This window comes from Hydra viridissima, unplaced genomic scaffold, assembly GCF_058129835.1.
Source record: "Hydra viridissima isolate aposymbiotic clone 2 unplaced genomic scaffold, HvirCarnegie_v1 scaffold_1, whole genome shotgun sequence".
Lineage (NCBI taxonomy): Eukaryota > Metazoa > Cnidaria > Hydrozoa > Anthoathecata > Hydridae > Hydra > Hydra viridissima.
The window spans coordinates 9,986,590-10,007,979 of NW_028324300.1; the positions used below are offsets into that span (position 1 = coordinate 9,986,590).

The 21,390-nt window shown below is 28.4% G+C and overlaps 2 protein-coding genes across 7 annotated transcripts; one reads left to right on the forward strand and one right to left on the reverse strand.

Moving 5' to 3' along the window:
• On the forward strand, positions 1-5,913 carry LOC145187875 (uncharacterized). The gene is made up of 6 exons (XM_090076686.1): positions 1-169; positions 907-1,123; positions 1,467-1,632; positions 1,814-1,848; positions 5,208-5,386; positions 5,465-5,913. The coding sequence occupies exons 1-6, from the start codon at positions 130-132 to the stop codon at positions 5,692-5,694; spliced, it is 867 nt and encodes a 288-aa protein (XP_089932812.1). The 5' UTR covers positions 1-129; the 3' UTR covers positions 5,695-5,913.
• A 4,043-nt stretch (positions 5,914-9,956) lies between these two features.
• LOC145187873 (vacuolar protein sorting-associated protein 33B-like) lies at positions 9,957-21,299 on the reverse strand. 6 transcript variants are annotated; one of them, XR_016447821.1, is made up of 23 exons: positions 21,140-21,299; positions 20,935-21,018; positions 20,658-20,719; positions 20,495-20,544; positions 20,286-20,353; positions 20,069-20,114; positions 18,471-18,565; positions 18,204-18,308; positions 16,022-16,112; positions 15,830-15,907; positions 15,429-15,502; positions 15,221-15,307; positions 15,011-15,104; positions 14,549-14,639; positions 14,409-14,469; positions 13,218-13,272; positions 12,958-13,004; positions 12,523-12,594; positions 12,230-12,271; positions 11,965-12,069; positions 10,811-10,904; positions 10,575-10,691; positions 9,957-10,491 (listed from the first exon to the last, which is right to left on the reverse strand). XR_016447821.1 is itself a non-coding variant. In XM_090073613.1 (23 exons), exons 1-23 carry the CDS (start codon positions 21,215-21,217, stop codon positions 10,418-10,420), a joined length of 1,758 nt encoding a protein of 585 aa, XP_089929739.1. In that variant the 5' UTR covers positions 21,218-21,299; the 3' UTR covers positions 9,957-10,417. The 6 variants fall into 6 exon arrangements, 3 of the variants coding, with proteins under 3 accessions (XP_089929739.1, XP_089929748.1, XP_089929743.1); XM_090073613.1 differs by having other exon boundaries at positions 14,405-14,469; positions 14,549-14,623; XR_016447819.1 differs by having other exon boundaries at positions 10,269-10,491; positions 14,549-14,623.
• Between the last annotated feature and the right edge of the window lie 91 nt (positions 21,300-21,390).

The window sequence follows — 21,390 nt, forward strand, 5'->3', positions numbered from 1 at the left end:
AGAAGATTAAAGCTGTTTTTGAAAAGTATTTGTTGTAAACTCATGTAACATAGCTTCTAACGCTAGGATTTTATTGTTAACTACAAATATTTTTTGGTGTTTCCTGCATTTAAATTTAAACTCCTAAAAATGACTATCATGAGAGTGACTAAGACGCTGTCATCACCAAGTAGGTTTTTTTCTCTCTACCTGCTTTGTTTTTGAACAAAATTTGTAGGTTATCTATTGATAATGCATTTTTTAAAAACTTTAGATTTTCATTTTCACTTGTTTTTTAAAACATTGGTAATTATTGAATATTTGGTTACTGGATTAACATAGATAACGTTCGATAGCCGATAAACTATGAATATATAATGCATATAAATATGAATAATATTTCACAGCCGATAAATATGGATAAATGTGATAGTCAGTTAATCAACGTTAATTTATTAATCAACATAAAACCAGAGCAAAAAAAAAGTCTAAAAAAGAAAATCTTTTCAAAATTTCTTTCCATTGTAAGTTTTCTTTTTTAATTCAAAATTAAAATAAAATTTCTTTTTATTGTGTATTTTCACTGTAAACAAATTTTTGTCAAGTTACTTAATTCGTCAATATATTTACCGATTAAGTATCTTAACTGGTTTTCGACGTTTTTTATAATTAAAAAAAAAAGAAAAGTAGAAAAATTTGAACATGAGTTAAGTCCTATTCATCAAACAGATCTGAGTTGGCCTGAAACAAATTGCATACAAACGCGGGTTACACGCAATTTACTTTTATTTCCATAAAGTAAATTTTAAAAATCAAAGTATTTGACGAAACAATTCTAAAAATAAAGTTCCATAAAGATTTATCCATTTCATTTACCCAACTTCAAAAATATTTTTTCTGAAGTTTGAATTTCACATCTTTGTTTAGGTATCATTATTTCACAGAAAAATTACAAAAAACTTGATCCTCAAAGCATCATTGCGACCGGCAATCTTGTCAAATCGCCACCTTATGACAAAATCAATATCAAGGTTGCCCGATGGCACGAGCGTTGGTTAGTTTTGTATGATACTAAACTTGGAATCGAAATTTTATATTACAAAAAAGCTGAGTATCAAGAAGCCGGGGAAAAACCATTAGGCATGTAATACAATTATCTAAAGTAAAAAAATTTTATTAAGTACAGCTGCAGAAAATCTTATGAAAATACTTTTATTTTCCCTCTTTTTATTAAGTATTGCTGCTGAATGAAAAAAACAAACTTTGTTGCCCCTGCCAATTTTTTTCCCTCCCCAATCAAAGTTGATATCTATATTAAAAAGTTGGAAAAAGTAGAAATTGTATAGGTAGGGTTTAGATAAACTACCATAAAATGTTTTTCTAAATCACATAACTGCATACCAGGAATCATAATACTTATGAAAAAAACAATCTTATGTCTTTCCTCTAAAAATTTATAGATAAAAATTCTCTATTTCTTCAGGTAGTATAGTCTTAAAAAACGCTAGTGTCACTGCTCATTTGGGTAGTTTACATGGGTTTGAATATGCAATAGATATACACACAGATGAGCGTTTATGGCATCTGTGTACAAATGATAAGCCAACCCATGACACTTGGTTGGAAACATTAAAAAGTTGCTGTCCGCCGAAAGTAAGTTCTTTTTGATGAACATTTTAATCAAGTCGATAGGAAATCAAGGCACAAATAAACAATCCAAGCACCAATAGGAAATCAAAGTACCTATATTAGCAAAAAATCATTTCAAAAAATTTATTATTTGCTCTACAGTTGGTGAGACGAACATCCATGATATATATATATATATTTTTAGGAGCTACCAAAGACCATTATGTCACCACCTGAGCCGTAAGTATCTCACTTGTGTCTATTGTTGGTGTTTTAATTTAAGTAATCAACATGTTGAGCATCATAAATCATAAGCATATTGAGTAAACAATATACATTGTAATTATCATTTTTACAGCGACGCATAAAATAAAAGTATTTTAACAAAAATATAAAATATGTAATGGTTTGAAGTATTATTAACGGGTTAAAATCTGATTCTATCACTCAGTTTCGTCTGACACGGTCAAATAAACTCTTGCGTCCTACCGTTTCTTGGATGACATGGGGTCAACTTTGTTCAAACAATGCTTAACTCTTTCTTTTAGTTATTGGAGTATTTTTGCTTTCCTATTATTCTTGTACACGAGTCTTTTCAGCATTGAACAAAAAAATTTCAATTGGTCTGCATTCTGGTAAATTTGACGGATAATCCTTTTTGGTACAATTTTAATTTTTTCAGTCTTTTGATAGTCCAATATGCTTTTTGCATAATGAGAAGATGCAAAATCTGGTCAGAACACAAACTTGTCATTATAATGATGCTCTTCTATAAACGGGATAATTTTCTTTAGAATACAAAGCTCCAAGTATGTAAATTGTTTGATAGTGTTGACAGATTCTCGAAATTTAGAAGTACCTTTGGTAATTTTTCTAGATTTATAGGTACCTTTGGTAATTTTTCTAGGTTAAAGGTACCTTTGGTAATTTTTCTAGGTTAAAGGTACCTTTGGTAATTTTTCTAGGTTAAAAGTACCTTTGGTAATTTTTCTAGAAATTTTTCTTTTTGACTCTATTTAACATTTGATGGAGTCAAAAAAATTTTACTTTAGTAAATTCGCGTTTTTATTAATCGAACTGTGATCTAAAGTGAAATACGATTCATCATCAATGATCCATTCAAAGTCCCTAAAATTTTGGTACACTGCAACATGTTCGAATTCTTTGCACCATTTTGTTATCTCGGTTCGGAATTTTGTTTTTTATACCATTTGATAGCAGACTTGGTTCTAAGTAATTTTTTCACATGTGATTGCAAAATACTGAATTTAAGAGCTACTTCTCTTTTAGAATTGCCATCTTGATGGTCAAAAATGGTTTTTAGCTTTGTAACCTTACTTTTTGGCATTTTATAAGCAAAATAATCTCTTCCAATCTCTCTCTTGTCTAAATTTCTTAGCTTTAAGATGGTATCTTGAAGGAAACTAAGTTATCCGTAATTTTCAGATTCAGAAGAAAGTCATCCATTTTCTCTTCAGAGTATCTGACAAAATCAAGCATTTCTTTTATATCATTTTCAGCACTACTACTCTTATCAATTGAACGCTTTTCCTGATTATTTTACTTTATTGGCTGGCTAAGTGTGCTTGTTCAAATAGAGTGATTTGTTTGAAATATCTCTGTAATTGTGCACTCTAACGTCAACAATAGGTTGATTGTATTGATTACTTGTCATCATTTGATCAAAGAATTGCTTAAACCGAGCTCATCTAATAGTTGAAAGCGCCATTTTGATCTAAAAGAAAATAATGCTGTATAAACGAATTGTATCACTTTTTTGTATCTAAAACTCCAGATGCTTTTAACTTCAAACTTAAGCTCCACCTATATTTCATTAATAAATGTGCAGCCCAATACAAAAGTCTAGACACTCCAAAAATGCTATTTAGTGCTCCAAATTGCATTTTTGGAGTGTCCAGGCTATTTTTGCTCGCTACGTATTAATAAAAATGGATTAACTCGTGTAAATCACTGTGAATCTTTTAATATTTGATAATTTACCACAAAATGTTTTAAGTGATATGAAAAAAGTCTTTGAAAATTGTGATATTTAAAAATATAATGCCCGTATTAATAATTGAAATACTTTTTTGAAGTAATGATATTACTAAGTTATTAGTTGGACATTAGAAATAGAAAAAAAAAAGTTTAATGATACGAAAATTCAAGCAACGTTGATTGACCTACAAGAATTAAAACTGATTTTAAGAAAATAATTACTTTAGGTCTTAAATGCATTATTCTTTAATACTTAAAGTGGTATTATAATAAAAAAAATAGTCAAATACATACATATATATATATATATATATATATATATATATATATATATATATATATATATATATATATATATATATATATATATATATATATATATATATATATATATATATATATATATATATCATATATGTTAAGCGGAAAAATATATTTTTCATATTTAACTGTTTGTATTAAATTTAATGCAACATGCGTTTACAGTATATTTAAATGGTATGAAATGCTTTGTTACAACTTCTTTTCTTGTAAAACGCAGATTTCTTTCAAATCAGTTTAAGGGGCTTACTTTTTGTTGATCTTTATATTGGTGCTAGAAAATTTATAGATTTATCTTTCACTATTGGTGGATCTTCATCTAGGATTGCTCAATCCTCAAAACCGTTGCTTACTTCAGAAAGATCTTCAAGTCTGAATTAAGGAAAATCATTATTATTATCATCGCCGTCACTTTCCAGTTCATCCTCACTATCATATAAAGTCTCCAAGTGACATTCCAATTTTTTCTGCAAAAAATTCATCTCACGTTTCATATTGACGCGAAGTTCTTCATGTTAACTGTATTCTTTTAAATTACAAATCTTAAAACTATAATATTTAAAAAATCATCACATAAAAATAAAACAATTTTTAATCACACACGCGATTATATAACTGAGAAATAATATGGATCTTTTTAATCAAAACAAATATTTTTTTTATGGAAAAAAAAAATTATAAACATCAAGAAATTAGCAAAAATTTCTGACAAAAATCGAAAAAAAAAACAAAAAACGTTTGACAACCAAAATAGTTTAGTAAAATATTAGTTGAGTGCGTTAGTTGTTACTTCCCTAGTGTAAAAAACCCCATCTTTATCGATTTGCAATCAAAAAATCCATATTTTAAATATTTAATTCTAAATGCCCACCAAATTTTATTTGTATTTTACAAGATGCATTTGAGGGTTAATTGTTTAGAAAATAAATAAGATTTTAGCTAATGAATTGATTAAAAGGAAATTAGTTAGTGGGGAGAAAACAAAAAAATAATTATTATATTTAGTTTCAATTATACTTGAACTTAATATAATGAAAGAAAAAATAGATTTCATTTTAATGATTTTAATGAGCACTATAAATGCATCAGTGAAGTGTAATAGCAACAGATACATTAATTCTTAAGAATATTTTTTTAACAAGTTTTCATGATGGGAAATTTGAAATTAACTAATATTTTATTATTGCTTCAGTCAAAATGTTGCAGCAAACTAAAATATGTTCATTTAAATCTGTATAGTAATTTTTATTCAGACAAATAAATAAATGTTATTTTTCCAGTTTACAATTCTCACGAAATACGATCCCAGAACTCAATTGCAAAGACCCTTTGGTTCAATCAAATCAGTCATTAAACAGCCGATCGCCAAATAAAGAAAAGTCTAAGGACAATATACCAAAGGATACAGATACTCACTTTATTGAAAAACCACCACCTACCTCTAAACCCCTTGATCAAGGTAGTTTTTTGTTTTTATTTAAGTTTGCACTTTTATTCAACACCAAAACAAATTAAAATTTTTTTCTTCCGTTCTTAGAGACCAAGCCACAAACTAATTGTTTATGTTTTCCAAAAAACCCCCATTTCTTTAAGAGAGTTATTCTTAAAGATAGTTATTACGATGAAATATTTGGATCCAGCACTTTTCATGGTCCAAAGCTAAAGAAAAATAGTAAGAAAAGATACTTAAAAAGCAGATCTTGTGATGATCTCTTGTCGATCGATGTACCAAAGAGCACCATCAACAACAACAGTAAAGAACACTGAGAAAAAAAAACATTGACGTTTTAAATAAGCGCGAGATAACTAGATCGATGAAATTAAACACTTTAACAAAGGATTATGTCGATTGGATTAAATGTATCTTTTATTTAAAATTACGTAATAACATATATTATATCAAGACAAATTTAGCTCTTGCTAAATTTTCGTTGTTAACATACAATATTTTCTATGTTAAAAGAAGAATTTTTGTACAACAGAAAACATTTTGTCGGGCACACAAAATCATGATATCATATAATGCCAATTTCGCTATTCTATCCGATAAACGTAGTATTGGAAAAAACGATAAAACGTGTGTATAAAACGCAATGCATCTTTTTGACAACAAAATATCGAACAAATTGGTTGGATGTCGAAAGAAAGTGTTTCAGATTATGGTCTGTTTAAATGAGTTTTTCAAAAGCATTCTGAAGTTATAGCTCTTAAAACTTAAGTTTATAAGTCACAAAACACCGACAAAAAAACCCCGCTTTTTTTGATACCTTAAGCCAAATTCATTACTTGATAAAAACAGTAAAAAGTAGTAGTCGAAAGTAGGGAATGTCATCGGGTCCCGTTCGGCCGCTAAACGAGTAATTTCAAAAAAATTTTCGGGTCCGACACCTAATGACACCTTTTCGGCACCGACAGCTAATGAACCGAGCCGATAAACTATCGGTTAACCGTTCGAGTGCTGAATTTTTTTATACTCGAAAACCCGAACTCGTTCGGTTTTTAACTTTATCACCGTTCGGGTTCCAAAACTTAGTAAAAGATTTATAAAAATTGCGAAATTCGCTAAAAGTCACTAAAATTTGCTACGAGTTATTGCTTACGATAATTTTAGCATCTTTCGAAGAGCCTGTGAAATGTATAAACTTAAATTTCAAAAAGATATTAAATTAAACTTATCAAGCTGAGAGTTAATGAAGTACTTAATTAGAGTCCACAGTTAATTAAACAACATGAGTAAATGAAACAGGTTAAATGATATGAAAATAATTGCAGTTTTGGTACCAAAAATTAACTTTCTTAAAACATTCGTTACCTTAGTCATCATAAAATTAAAACACTGGGAAATATAACCTTTTCACCTTTTATTTTTTACCTAACACTCATTACAAAATTAACATTTAAAATTTGGAGATGTACTGTTTGTTTCATAGTTTCTTGGCATGAAATAAATTGAAAGAAATCTGAACCAAAGTTTAAAAAGTCATTTTTGACAAACTCTTTATCTTCTTCAATGTCATACATGTCCATAACTTTAATTGCATCAAAAGAGGCTTCCTCGATGCCATCATCCAGCTCCTCATTTAGAATTGATGAAGAGTTTTTAGTTTCTGAGCAGAATTTGAGCTCAAAAATTTTTTTCTCAAACTGAGAGTAGTTGCGCTTAATGAAGAGCAGTTTTTCAGCCTTCAGAGGATGCGATCTCATCCCTTCGTGACGGTCAGGCTGGCAGTGTTAAAATAAAGTGTTAAATGCTCTGAGGATGCTGAACTTGCAGAAATTCTCAAGAGAGCAGAGGCAGCCTTGGAAAGAATTAGATAGACGTTTCCTTTTGTCACCGAAAATTTACTTTAAGGCAGATAATCAGACTTATTGATACTTTAACCAGTTTATACTGAGTTTGTGTCCTAATATTTACAACTATTTGCATTTTAGGAATTATTTGCAACTATTCCCAATTACTCGCATTTCTTTTAATTATTCACAACTAATTACATCACTTCAGATCATTTGTAGCACTTATTTATATGAGTAACTTTAGATGTATCTTTTGACAATTAGCACATCTAACGGTGGATTGGGAACTCTCACAAAAGTAGCAAAAAGCCAGTTGCATTGCAATTTTTTTGACAAATAATATTTTTAAGTGATTTTGTTCTCACATTTTTAACAAGGGTCCAAGTAGTTGACAACTAGGTAGACAACTTGTCTGGATTTTTTTCAACTTTAAACGATACTTGAAGGCAATAAGCACCCTGTGTAAAATTTACAGACACTAAACAAAGAGATTAAACTAATTGGCAATGTATTATCTGATTTTTCGGCTTTGTTTTCATAGGAAGGCAGGTCGTCTGGATCTGAAGTTAGTGTTGAATTTTCTTTTTCACGTTCACTTCCTTTTTTGTTTTCAGTATCAACATCGCCTAGACCTTGTAATGACTGAGCATTTGACTGGCTAGCAAGTATTTTCGAAATGTTTTGCTTTTTTACGCACGCCCGGTTTTATTTTCAAAATGTTAAAATTACAGCCTTTCTAACATCATTTTAAGAAACGGAAAAGAAAACAATTCTAAAAACAAACAATGATGCTTTACAACCACTTTTGTTGGTTTTTGCTTACCTTGGATTTTTCGTAAAAACTAATCAGAATGGTGCATTTCAAATAAAAGGGTGATATACAGTGATTTTATCAACCGGATTGTGTGAATGGCATGAGCAAATATATTAAATTTTGTTTAACTGGCAAAAGGGTAAGGGAAAATGTAATTATTTTGATTATTACTGTTATATTCCACTTTGGTAATTTTTTTAGAAATATCAATTATTTTTTAACAAAATGGACCTTTTTCATAGAATACCCGATAGAACCGTTCGGGAATCATTTTTTTAACGGATAATCGGGTTCGGGAACCGATAGGATCAATAACTTCCTGCTACCGATAAATTAGCCGAAAGATTGAGTTGAGTTGGGTATGAAAAGTTTCAATTACCCGATCTTATGGGCGTTATTGGGTAATACCCGTTCGGGTAATCGGAGTCCTACAAAATTATTTTTAGCTTTGATCGGTGTCCGATACTCGTTCTGTTTGAGTCTCGTTCGTTTCCTATCAGGACCCGGGCATTTCTTATCGAAAGGCTAAGAGTGACGTTTTTAAGTTCAACCAGGCTAATTCTCCATTTAACTCAAACTAAACTAAAACGAAATATTTTTTTTCGATTTTAGCTTTAATTATTCGATTTTAACATTGTAAATCACGGTTAGCGTGGATCTCGATAATGCCAACCTAGCTGACCCATGAACGCCAAATATATGGGATGATAGCGTACACATCAAGGGGTACCTTGATGTGATGCAAATTTTGAAATCATTTCATTTTGTCCACGGAAAATAACTTCATTTGAATGTTCAAATTGAGTGAAATTTTGACTTCATAGTGCGCTAATAAAAACACCCGTAGAATGAGAACCACTCAATATAATTTGATAAAATTTGGTGTAAATGTTGCCCACAAGCACACCAAACTTTGGATAAAATTTCGGTCGGATTGGTTAATGGGTTACAGATTTATGGCAGTTTTAGTTTAAACTTTGTTAGTTTTTTGCTCTTTGTACCTCAAAACGTTACCGATAGTGTGGAACTACATAAAATATGCATTATTTGGTTTCAGGTCGAAGTAGTGCCCTGTCACCATCAAGCGCTCCAATATTGTAAATGTGCAATTAAATGCGGGCATGCCAAACAACTGATTAAAAGAACTGGTCAAAACTATGTAGCAGACATCAAGCAGCATGATGGTAGAGCCAAAAATTTACAAGAATTTCCTAAGAGCAGGTCAGCACTTAAGTAATTTCTTCACCTGCAGTGGCTTAAAAATTACCAATGGAAAAGGAGATTCTGGTATAGTTCGGGTTGTTACTCATTGCAATGATTTATCAAGTTTTGTGAATTATGTTATTCAGTATCGCAAAATTTCTGGTGGCTTCTTTGTTTAGCTCGGAATTGATGATGGCAAAAGTTTTCTCAAGTTTTGTCTAAGCATTGTCGATACTGCGTTTAGGGATGAAACCAGCTCACCGCTACAAAAACAGCCTCTCACTCAAAGGACTGGTAAAGACACTGGAGTCAAGAGAAAAAATTCTTGTTGCAATATTAGAAGATTTGCCAGAAACTCACTCCAATATTTAACAAATCTGATCCCTAATTAAAGCAAATGGGCTTAAACTAATTTTGGCTTGTGACATGAAAGTTGGAAATATGATTTGTGGTCTTCAAACCCATTCAAGTATGCAGCCTTGCACATGGTGTGACGTCAAATCAAAGTGTTTTGCCGAATCTGGAAATTTGCGAACACTGGGCTCAATCAAATCTAGCCTCGTGTCTCTTCAACAATGTGGCAGGGATGCTGCTAATGCAAAGCTGTTCGGCAATGTTACGTACGCTATCACCCCTTATAAGTGGCGTTCTTGGGTCAGCTAGGTTGGCATTATCGAGATCCACGCTAACCGTGATATAACAAAAGATAAACAATATCTAACGTTATTAAATTTATTAATGAACAATGGATCATAGTGTACTGAATCTTTAAAAAAAATCTTTAAATCAAATTTCCTCAATCCAGAAAACAATTCCATTTAAAATTCTCTAAGTATAATTTTATTTTGTTTGCTTTTTTAAAAAGATTTTTGAAAAATGAATGCAAAGCTGAGGTATAAAAAACGTGAAACTAAGATACAAACTCCAGTAAAAAAAAAATTAAAAGTTTATTCGTGTTTATATCTAAATAAAGTGGTCATACTTGAAAAAATGAAGAAAATATGCGCTTAGATTATGATCTATGAATTGATTCATCATTAAGTTTAATCAATAGTTCAAATCACGTCAGCAAAAATAGAACTGGATTACAAGTAGTAAAAGAAAGGTTTGGCAAGAATATAAAAATCCAGAAAAGTGTTTTAAAAAATATCCTTCGAAGAACACCACAATCTTGATACCTCACGTCACGACTAGCTTTTTCAAGAAATCTTTACCCGTGACAATTGATCCAGTTAGGATTATAATTTTGTAGCCTAGAAATAGTGTGGTAATAACAAGTATTTTTATACATGAACTGTTATACTAGAAAAAAAACAAAATAATCAATAATATATACCTAGCTGTTTGCCAATAAAACGCAATGCGTTTACTTCAGTATGCGTGCAATCTCCCATAAACACGACCAACACCGTTTTTAATACTTGCAATGGCGTCTTGGCTACACTAGCAACTTCTATGGGAAAAAATCATTTGGTGATAACAAAATTGCGGCAATCTTAAAAACGTAAAAACTAAATTTTAAACCAAATTACAGTTACTCGTAACAGAATAAAAAAAGTTACAGAAATTAACCTTTGGCAGAAACATCTTGCTTGTATTCATATGTACTTATTTGAAACGATCGCAGAGATTCTTCAAGCTGTTGAGAAAAGCCATTTACCATTATCTAAGAAAAAAGGATTTTCAAGAAAAATTTGGAATGAAGAAGGCACCTAAAAGCGGAAATTTCATCACAGTAGTTGAAGTTTCAATTGCAAAAACCACTTGATTAACATCATTTTATTATGAAGCAGCTTTTGTCTTGTTTTAAAATTCATAACGCAGCCCTCTTCTTTACTGAGAAACCATTTTACCGTAGGTAATAAATTGGAATCACGAAGATTCAAAAATTTTAAAACTTCGTATAGTTTTTATTCAATCTCGGGACATTTTTTTATGTCTCGTCTATTTTTGCTCAAATTTTAACAGAATTTATAAAGTTGAAATAATGAAAATAATAAAAAAAATATAAAGCTGGAAGAATAAAACAAAAAAAAAATATGCTACTGAAAAAAGCTTGTCATGTTGCACAATTTTTTCAATATATACAGGGTGACGCATTATTTTAGGACAAATAAATTTTTTTTTTTTTTAATTTCAATAAATTAGTGGGGAACTTGTTAGATTTAAACGCGAAAAATAACATCATGCAAGTGGTGCCATTTGCAACTTCGCTGAGCCGTGCTCTTTCTAAGACATATTACATGATTTTACGCAAGATATCTTGCATTATCGCTACAATTTATTGTTGAATATTGGCTTTTAGTTGAAGTATGGCCTCTGGCTTATTCATGGACACATATTCTTTCAAATATCCCTAAAGAAGAAAATCGGGGGCAAAAAAAAAACAATAGCCATTGGTTAGTTTTATATGCAAATAGATACGAAAACTTGAGGTAAGACCAAACTTTTGGTCAGTTTTATAATTCATGACAACCAACCTGCCACCTGTTGTTTACTAAAATCGGTGCAATACCTCAAAAAAATCGGTAAAGTTAATGAGTTAACTTTTAATTTACTTATTATATACATGTGTAATAGATGTTTATAAAATTACAACTACGATATGCAAGCATATATGCTTAATAGCATATACTTGCATATGGTAATCAACTTAATTTACATCTTTACGCTTTATCTCAATTTCGACCAACCAGATAACCACCACGGAAATGAATAATTAATACCTGTTCAACCAGTTTGGGTATGAATGGAGTATAAGCGCCACCAAAAACATATGAGAGATCTTTGATTATAGATGACCTACTGACTGTATCTGGATCTTTGGGTATCTGTAAACAACCGATTATAATATGAACAGGAAATCAATAAAAAGTCTTATTGATGAACGTTTGAACTCATTTTTTTGAAAAATTCATTAAAATTAAATAAAAAATAGAAGTAATTCTTTCAAATTTAATCAAAAACTATCATTATTTAAAAATCTATTACCAAATTAAATTTTCGTTTGAGCTTTGGATATACATTTCTTCTCTTGGGATGGAAACCAAAGCATTAAACATATAAAATCATGCAATTATTATGATTAACTTCCTTTGATAGGAGTTTCCGATGGAATTTTTTTAAAAAAATCACAACGGGAATGAAAGAAAGATAATTTTTATAAAACTACTGTTAAAAAAAACAAAGATTAAATGATAATAAAATTTTCAATTCATAAAAAATTACATAACAAAAAGCTCTAAAACTATTAAATGTTTACAAAAAACCATGAAAATACTTACATCTGTATTCTCAGTAAATAAACCAACATCTTTGAGATTTTTCATTGTTACAATATGCTTGTATCCATAACTCTATTTGTAAAAATTACAAAAAAAAAAAAAACTACTAGATAATAAAACAGCAAGATTAATTAATGACTTTAACTGATTATAGTCTGCATAGTATCAGTTTAAGCTAAGTAATATTTTTAAATATTACTCCTTCTTTCCTAAAACTTTTTTCCGAGTCTTTTATGAAATCGAGACAGTATTTTTAGACAGAGAGAGTACCGTTTTTGTGTTTTTTTTCTTTTAAAGTACGTCTTGTAATAAGAGAATTTAAATCAATGGAAAAACTTTTTGGGAGAGATTTAAGAGCTTTAAAACTCTCATATGTCTTCTCACGGAATTTGTAACAAAAATTATAAGTAAATCTTAACATAATATATTACAAACCTGTAAAAACTGTAGTTTCAGTGATTTGTACAAATTAGTAACTAGCCCTAAAAATCAAAAGCATTTTTTTTTTTGTTTGTTTGTTTTTGCTTTATAACTTTTTAAACTAATTGTTACTACAAAATTTTACATAAAATATTTTCTAACTTGCTTACACTATTATTTGTTATTTATTTTGAAAAATTAGAAAGAAGAACAAAGTATGAAGAAACTTTTATGAACTTTTAAAAATTATAAAAGAACAAAAACTTAGGGAATACCTCCTTTACAAAGAGAAAGTAAACATAGCAATCGCAAACAATTCAGTTCTTCACTCTAGAAAAAATAGTTTTTTTTTTTTTTTAAATAAGAAACCTTTTTAAACTGATTACATTTATTGAAAATGGGCCATACAAAAATGGGGTTGCCATACAAAAATAGTGATAGTAATAAATACAATGGCTACCACTTATAGGATAAATTGACCAATTAGTGGCTTGAAAATTTTCTTAATCATTTCTAAATGTAAAGTTAATACTGGTATAACCAGTCCATTTGACTTTTTAGTCAAAAATGAGTAAGGTTTGATACATAAAGGAACAATAAATTTATACCCAGTTGAAACTATAAATCATGGAGGCACCATTTGATGGCCATTTTCCATTTAGTAGCCACGGCCACTATTTTTAATATATAGTGCAGTTATTTTTAATATAGTGTTATTTTTAATAAACTGTTATTTTTTTGAATAAAAACAATACTTTTTCTATTTTTAATAAATAGTGTTATTATTAATAAAAAGTATTGATATTTTTAATTCAATAAAAAAAAAAAACTGCCACTATTTAGTACATATACCTAACCACTAAATGGTGCTACTGCATTGCTCATTACAAAAGGCCTATAAGTAAATTCAAAAACATTCTTAGCACAAATTAAATATTACATGAAGTAATGAGATAACTAATAAGTAATAAAAACTGATTGTATATCATTCACCGGGTTTTAGTAGGAAAATCAACTATTATTCAAACTTTCATCAAAAACTAATTCAAAGGCTAAAGTGTTGCAAAATAAACTTTCATCAAAAACTATTTCAAAGGCTTAAGTGTTGCAAAATAAACTTTCATCAAAAGCTAATTCAAAGGCTAAAGTGTTGCAAAATAAACCTTCATCAAAAACTAATTCAAAGGCTAAAGTGTTGCAAAACAAACTTTCTCTTAAAGACTTATACTGAAATTATAGTGTGTGTTACTCAACTACACCATTATAAAAAAAAACTTTGAGAAAAGGGTCATTATTTGGTAATGGCCAGTAATAGGCAGTTTATCTTACATGCTTGCATGTAGGATAAATAAGGTCTCATGGGATTATAACTTGTAATGATCATACCATTTCACATTTTATTTGATAAAAACATGTAAATGTAATATAAGAATAAAGTTTTTTTTTATAAAAACTTGGGTACCTGCCTATTTATACAGTTCTCAATATAATTTATGCAGTCTTTTGATTCCAAATCATCAAGGACACCTAAAAATACAATATAGAAATATACAAACTATTGCAACAGATAACAAGAAATTTAAAATAATATTACAATGGTTTCTACATTGCTCTATATGAAGACAGTCTTCAAAAAATTCTTCTTGCTTTGTTTGCATTATTCTTTCACATGCGCCAATGTCTAAACAATGAAGTATCTGCAGAAAATAATGATTCCATTAACATGTATTATTAGAATAAAAAATTGATGACTTATTAAAAACAGCTTTACATTTATAAAAATTCCTTACAATTTATGAAAAGTACAAGAATACATGGAAACAACCTTAAAATAAAAGTGTTTAGTGGGGAGTAGCATAAAGGGAATTTTTATTTTATCTTGTTAAAAAGTTCCATTTTAAAGTTTGCTTCATTTTTTTTTTTGGTCTAAAAACAAGCCTTTTTTCTTTTTGAAATCAAAAATTGTAACTTGTTAATCACTTGATTTTACAATTCTTGATTATATAAATTAAAAATCTATATGATCAAAAACTGTAAAATCAACTTGAAACTAGTAACAAAAACTCACGCAGTGCTAATGATTTCTGCTGCTGTTTTAACATTCCCAAATCCTCTGAAACAAATTGCTTAAACTCTTTTACTGAGTCTAATTGGTTACGTTTCTATAACAATTTAAATACAGCGTTATTTTTTTAAATATGTAGCTTTTCAAATTACTTTATATACAGCCAATAAATACTTTTTTTCTATTAAAAGGCATGAATTTTATCATAATCACCTCAAAACCACATTGTAGTTGTTTTGCTCTCTGACTTAATAACGGAACAACATTGGTAATATGCATCCCACGAATTTCAGCAAAAACCTGTAAAAAGATAACAATAGAAAAATTACTAAAATGCTGGCCACAAACTTGAATGTATGTTTGCAACAAGTTTTTAAAAACTAAAAAAACAGGCCTTAATTTCAAAAAAGAATTCCTTTACTTGATCTGAAGACTTGAGTATCATTGATACTTTTTTGTCAGAACCAGTTACTTCTTTGCCAAATTCAACAATACCTTAAAAAATTAGAAAGAAAAAAATCTATATAAAATGATATAAAATTCATATAAAAAAACCATCAAGCCCCAGAACAAGGTCTGATTAACAAACACCATCCAATATTAAGATACTATTCTAATATTGCTATTATAATGTTAAAGATATTTTGAATTGTTAAGATACTATCTCAATATTTGGTAGTATTTGATTGGTGACCAAGGTTATTTCAAACTCTGATATACATTAAAGAAGCACATTTAGAATGTTTTCTAAAAAATTGCAACATAAAATTGTTCTAGTCTCCAAATAAAATTGATCAATAGCCAGCATAAAAAAAAACTCACCAGTTTTAATAGCAAATGTTTCAGCTACTAAACCTTCATATGTCAGCTGTGAACACATCATGGTTACATAATCTACATCTATTACCAAGAAACTATTAATCTACATCTATTATCAAGAAACAGTTTTCAAACTTCAAATTTTCAAAGAGTTCAAGAACTTCATTTATTAAAAGAGTTAGTTTTTTTTTTTACCACGATCAACAATAATAAAAGAACCAATTTCACTCGGATTAGTTTGTATTGGGACATCTGATGATAAAGTTTGAAACAAATCAAAGAGAATCTAAAAGAAATGAAAAATTGAAATCAATAACGTTAATTCAAAGATATCTGAAGATATCTGCTATATAAAAAGAGTGACAAATTATAGATAAATGATCTGAACTAACTACATAAAAGTACAGGAAAACAAAAATGACCAGATAAAACAAACATCTTTAGAAAATAAAAGTTATTTTGCATAGAGCATTTAGAAAGTGAAAACATCTCACACATAAAAAGATTTTAAGAAACAATCATACAACAAAACAAAATCTTAAGATGCAATCGTGCAAAAAAAAAAAAAAAAAAAATCTTAAGGTACAATCATACAAAAGAAACTACAATATAAAATATATCCTGGTATTTCAAAATAATGAAACAAGTAAAAATAAGTAAGAACTACAAAAATTAAATAATCTTATGTAAAACATGTAAATTAATTTTGAAATAGATAGACTAATTACAATTATATCACATATTTTTCATTTCTTTTGTTATTTAATTCTTTTTTTGCTTTATTTTGAATATTGATACTTTTTATTCACATAAAAGGTCTCAAGTGTGTAATACTTCATTAATACTTTTGAATTTAAAGATGGGAATTCATCTTTTAACTTATTACACAAGTCTTTTATTATATTTTTTTAATGAGAAATATAATTTCCATGAATGGATCAAATGTCTTCTCAAACCGCTAAACCAAACTCAGAAATTTGTCTAAAGGATTGATTAGTCCTCAATAAGAAAGACACGAAAGTCATTTAGACGGTCTTGTAGAATCTTTTGCATAACAACCAAGTTCTGTAAAGTCTTGATGTAGTTTTGAAGCCAAGTAACCATTAAATTATTCTGTTCCTTCATTGGTAAACTCTAAATTAATAACATCTTTAACTTTTTTCATCATCTAAATTTGAATTGGTTAAACCAGATTATTATTAAGATTCTTCATTTTCTTATGATCAAAAATACAAGTGCCAACAATAGTGGTATATCTAAATCTCATCATGGAATATTACCTTTATCACACAAACATATCTTCTTAGATGAACGACCATATAGATTAATATCATCCAGCATGGTTCCTACCATATCTTTCCTAGATCATTTCTTTTTACTAGATCTATTAACAGCATGTGTGACTAATAGAACATGAATCATTTCTCGGCTTAAACTTGGTATTAAGTTTTGGTTAGAAACTGCATCTTCATTTAAAGCTTTTTTAACTTCTTCGCCCAATAAATAATTCATTAAATCTCATTCAAAATCTGAAGGAAGAAAGTGATTTGAGCAAAAGTATTCCTAATTAAATTCAATTTCAAATTTGTGATGTGATGCTTGAACCCATCTTTTTCTAACAGGTTCTGGCTTTAGAAATCTGATATGAAATACCATTACCTTTGGGAGACAGACATATAGCTACAGCACACTGGTTCCTTCACATTTTAGAGCTTAAGTTAATATCATTTGTTAATTGTTAATAAATTAAGTTTATAAATTGGATTATATAACACTTAATTTATGAATTAAGTGTTATATAATAAGTACTGCACTTGTAATAGTAACTTCGTACTAATAAATTATACTATATGATGATAAAGTATAATACCAATATAAAACATGATATTAGTTAATTATTTAGAAAATGAAATTCTATCAAATTATCTAATGTTATATAGTATTTAAAAATAATTTTAAAATGTTTTTAATAATTGTTTTATAGCTAATAGATGTTCTTTTAAAGGTCAAGTTAAGGTCATCTTAGGGTCAATTATAAAGCTATTAAAAGAGTTGGTCAAAATAGAAATTAGTGAATATTTGTGTTTTTTAAGCTCAATTAATATAAACATAATTAAATGTTTCATCTAATTAATATTGTTATAATTTGAATTAGTTTAAAATAAATTTAAAAAATACATATATTACATTAACATAAAATATATCAAACTGCTTCCCAAGAAATTAAAAAATCTCTACAAACATACAATGAATTGTATTTTATCCAGCAGTGATGTAATAGCAGAAAGAAAAATGGCAGACAAAATGCACACTTTACCCCCCTGGATGCAATCATATAATAAAAAAGATATCAATGTTTAAATTTCTTACTTCCTACCTTGGACCTTCTACCAATGCAAAAACCTTTAGGAATTTTTCCAAAAGTTCCTTCTATGATTTGTAAAGCACGTGCCATGATGTACAACCAGGTTGTATCCTGATTCTAATATTTTTACAGATTTTCTTTAAGATTTAAGAAGATGGTATTAAGAAAAAAAGTGGCACTAATTAAAGTTTAACAATCATTTACAAAGTACAAAATTATATCTTTAAGTGCAAAAAGAAACAAAAAATGTATAAAAAACATGATAATAAAAATTATTACTAAGAATAAATGAGTGTAGAAGACTGGCAACTCAAGCGACATAATATCAGTGTCCAACAAAATGACATCAAGTGGATATTCATTTATTGATACATCTAAGAAAAACAACTACAATAATAGTTTTGATGCAACTTTATGTATGCAGTCATTAAAAAAATAATATGGACAACTGTTAAGCTTTTTTCATTTTTTTTAGTAATAAAAACTGCAAAAATTTTTGTTTAAACTTATTTATCAAATCCTGAAAATTTTCTTTTAAATACAACTAGTTGCTAAAAATTACACTTCATAAATTATTACTTTTATAATTGTAATATCTATGATGTGCAAATTCAACACAAAAAAAGTATTCTGTCGTTAATTTTGTTTGATTTAACATGAAAAGTAAAAAAATGCTCATATTTGTAATATTTGGTCAGACTTTTTTTTTCATTTCTTTAAATGTTATAAAGTTGACTTATTATTAGGTTACTTTATTTAGGATTTATTTATCACTCGCTTTCCATGTTTGACTTGAGCTTAACCAGTTTGCAAACTTATTTGTTAATAAATTTTAAATTCAAATTAAGATCTGATCATTGTGAGGGCATATCAAAAACTTCTTAATATTTTCAGACAAATGTTGCTTCCCACATTGTACAGTGTGCTTGGGGTCATTATCATGCAGGAAATAAAACCAACTTTAATCTACAATCATTAAAAGAAGTTATGCCAGAAATTTTCTGATATACTTCGCTACATAACCAGTTGTTGATTTTTGACTGCCATCTTTCTTAGTTGACTACTGAGGTTTGGAAATTGTTGGTTGCAGTTTGAACAGGTTGAATAGGTCGTAGCTTGTATTCTAACAGGTTGAACAGGTTTGAACAGATTTGAACAGGTTGAACAGGTTTGAATTGGTTGTAGTTTTTATTCTAACAATTTTGGTTTCATTTTTCTAATTTTGATGTAATTTTATGTTGAGCTTTTATTCTTCAAACTTTTTTCTTCAATCTTTCTTTTCATTTTTATATATATTTTACCTAAAATAAAAAGCTTATACTCCAAAAAAAAATATATAGAAATTACATTTCAACTGTCAATTCCAACAATAGTTAATCTCCCATCAACACACCATCAAATTGGTATTAGAACATTAGTGGGAAATCAGGAATTGACAATTGGTTAAATACTTTTTTGCATCAAATGCAACATCTTTTATATCAAAATTTATGCATTATATTAGCTAGCAGCTGTATTTATTTAAGAAAATGTTCAAAACTATTCAATAAATGAAAAAGAAGTTTAGATGGTTTTTGTTGAAAATACCTGCATGTTGCAAATTAAAGGTAGTCTAAAACAATTTTAAAAAAATCAATTTGAAGAACTAAAAATTGTTCATTGAGCTAAAATTTTGTGAAAAGAATATACACAAGTTTTTCTATAAAACTTCAGTATCCTGGAGTTATAGAAAACTTCTTTTATAACTTCAGTATCCCAGAGTTTTACAGAAAAACTTTTGCACACCCTAAAGCTCTATACATTTAAAACATATCACATGAACGTAAAACATCCTCTTAAAACTTGAATAAAACAATAATTGACACTGAATAACATACCACCAAATACCCCCTCTTCTTCCAATATTTTATCACAAATAGTAAGCTAAAAAATTGAATAAAATGACAAAGTTTTTAAACAAACAAACTTTTTATTCTACTCAATAGTTAACTTAAACTATATACTTTTTAATTTATATTGTTTAATTTACACAACTTAAGAGAAAGTTTTATTTAAACTCTAAAGAAGGTAAATGTTAATAAGTAAAAATAATACCCTTTTTGGGGTCAATACAACATAATATGCTCGTGAGATATTCTTCTTCTTGTCATTCTTCACACTTTCTTTACAAATTAAAGTATAAAAGCAACTTTTATAATATTCTAGTAAAACCTGTTCAAACAATCTGCTACAACTGTTATTAATACAGTTACAATGACAATCTACCTATATGTTATGTGAGACAAATAGCAGATTAAACTGACCTGCAATCAACTTTATATGATCAGGGTAAGGTCGCACTATAAACATTCTCCTTTAGGGAATATTAAAAGTAGATATAAAAAATGATTTAGCCTACATATTACCACCAGTTACTTAAAAAAATCTAATTAAAATATTTAAATGCTTTTGCAATGAAACACTTACTGATATTCACCACTATCACCTCCGCCATCATGAAGTTTATAAATCTTTTCCACTCCTTGTTGCTGTCCAGAACAAAGTCAAAGTAAATCAGACAATTAGAATTTATCTTAACACTAATTATGTGTAAAGTTTTATAACTTTTATACCATCTCTTTTATTACTCTGATACCATCATATTGACATAAATAATAAGATGAATAAACTGTTTCTGCTTTGACCACCCAATTAAAATTTGGAAAAAAGCCATGTACACAGACAAAAGATAGAAATAACTAACCCTTAAATATGCAACACCACCACTTATTTGATCAAGGGGTTTCATTAACTCTTCATCAAGTATAAGATCTTTTTTACCTTCCATCTAAAACAATTCTGATTTTTTAACATTACCATTATTATTAGTTCATGAATACTAATATGGTTAAAAATTGAATTTTATCTCAACAAAGAGTTCTTGCATAATGATATAGAAATGAACTTACAGAGAGTAGATGATATGTCAACTGATCTTTTGCATATTGTTTGAATATTGAAAGATCTGGTCTCTCTCCTGAGTCCATGATCTCAAAACAACAGTTTAACTAAGTGTTTGTCATACAACTAAAAATTAGGTTTCATAAGGTTTTTATAAAAAAAATTTTTTTAATCTAAATATTTTAGTTTTTCTTAACTAAACAATAACCTTTCAATGCAAATAAATATTATTGATAAATTTTGATAACAATATGCTTTA

Bases quoted from the DNA above. Each gene is read 5' to 3' on its own strand.
- LOC145187873 (XM_090073613.1), bottom strand. From the start codon at position 21,217: ATGGACTCAGGAGAGAGACCAGATCTTTCAATATTCAAACAATATGCA. The intron at 13,005-13,217 runs GTATTCCCTAAG...TTTGATTTTTAG, and splicing joins ACTTTCTCTTTGTAAAGGAG to GGCTAGTTACTAATTTGTAC. The intron at 10,905-11,964 runs GTATTAATTATT...CTTTTTTCTTAG, and splicing joins TACCCAAACTGGTTGAACAG to ATAATGGTAAATGGCTTTTC.
- LOC145187875 (XM_090076686.1), top strand. From the start codon at position 130: ATGACTATCATGAGAGTGACTAAGACGCTGTCATCACCAA. The intron at 170-906 runs GTAGGTTTTTTT...ATCTTTGTTTAG, and splicing joins TAAGACGCTGTCATCACCAA to GTATCATTATTTCACAGAAA. The intron at 1,633-1,813 runs GTAAGTTCTTTT...ATATATTTTTAG, and splicing joins AAAGTTGCTGTCCGCCGAAA to GAGCTACCAAAGACCATTAT.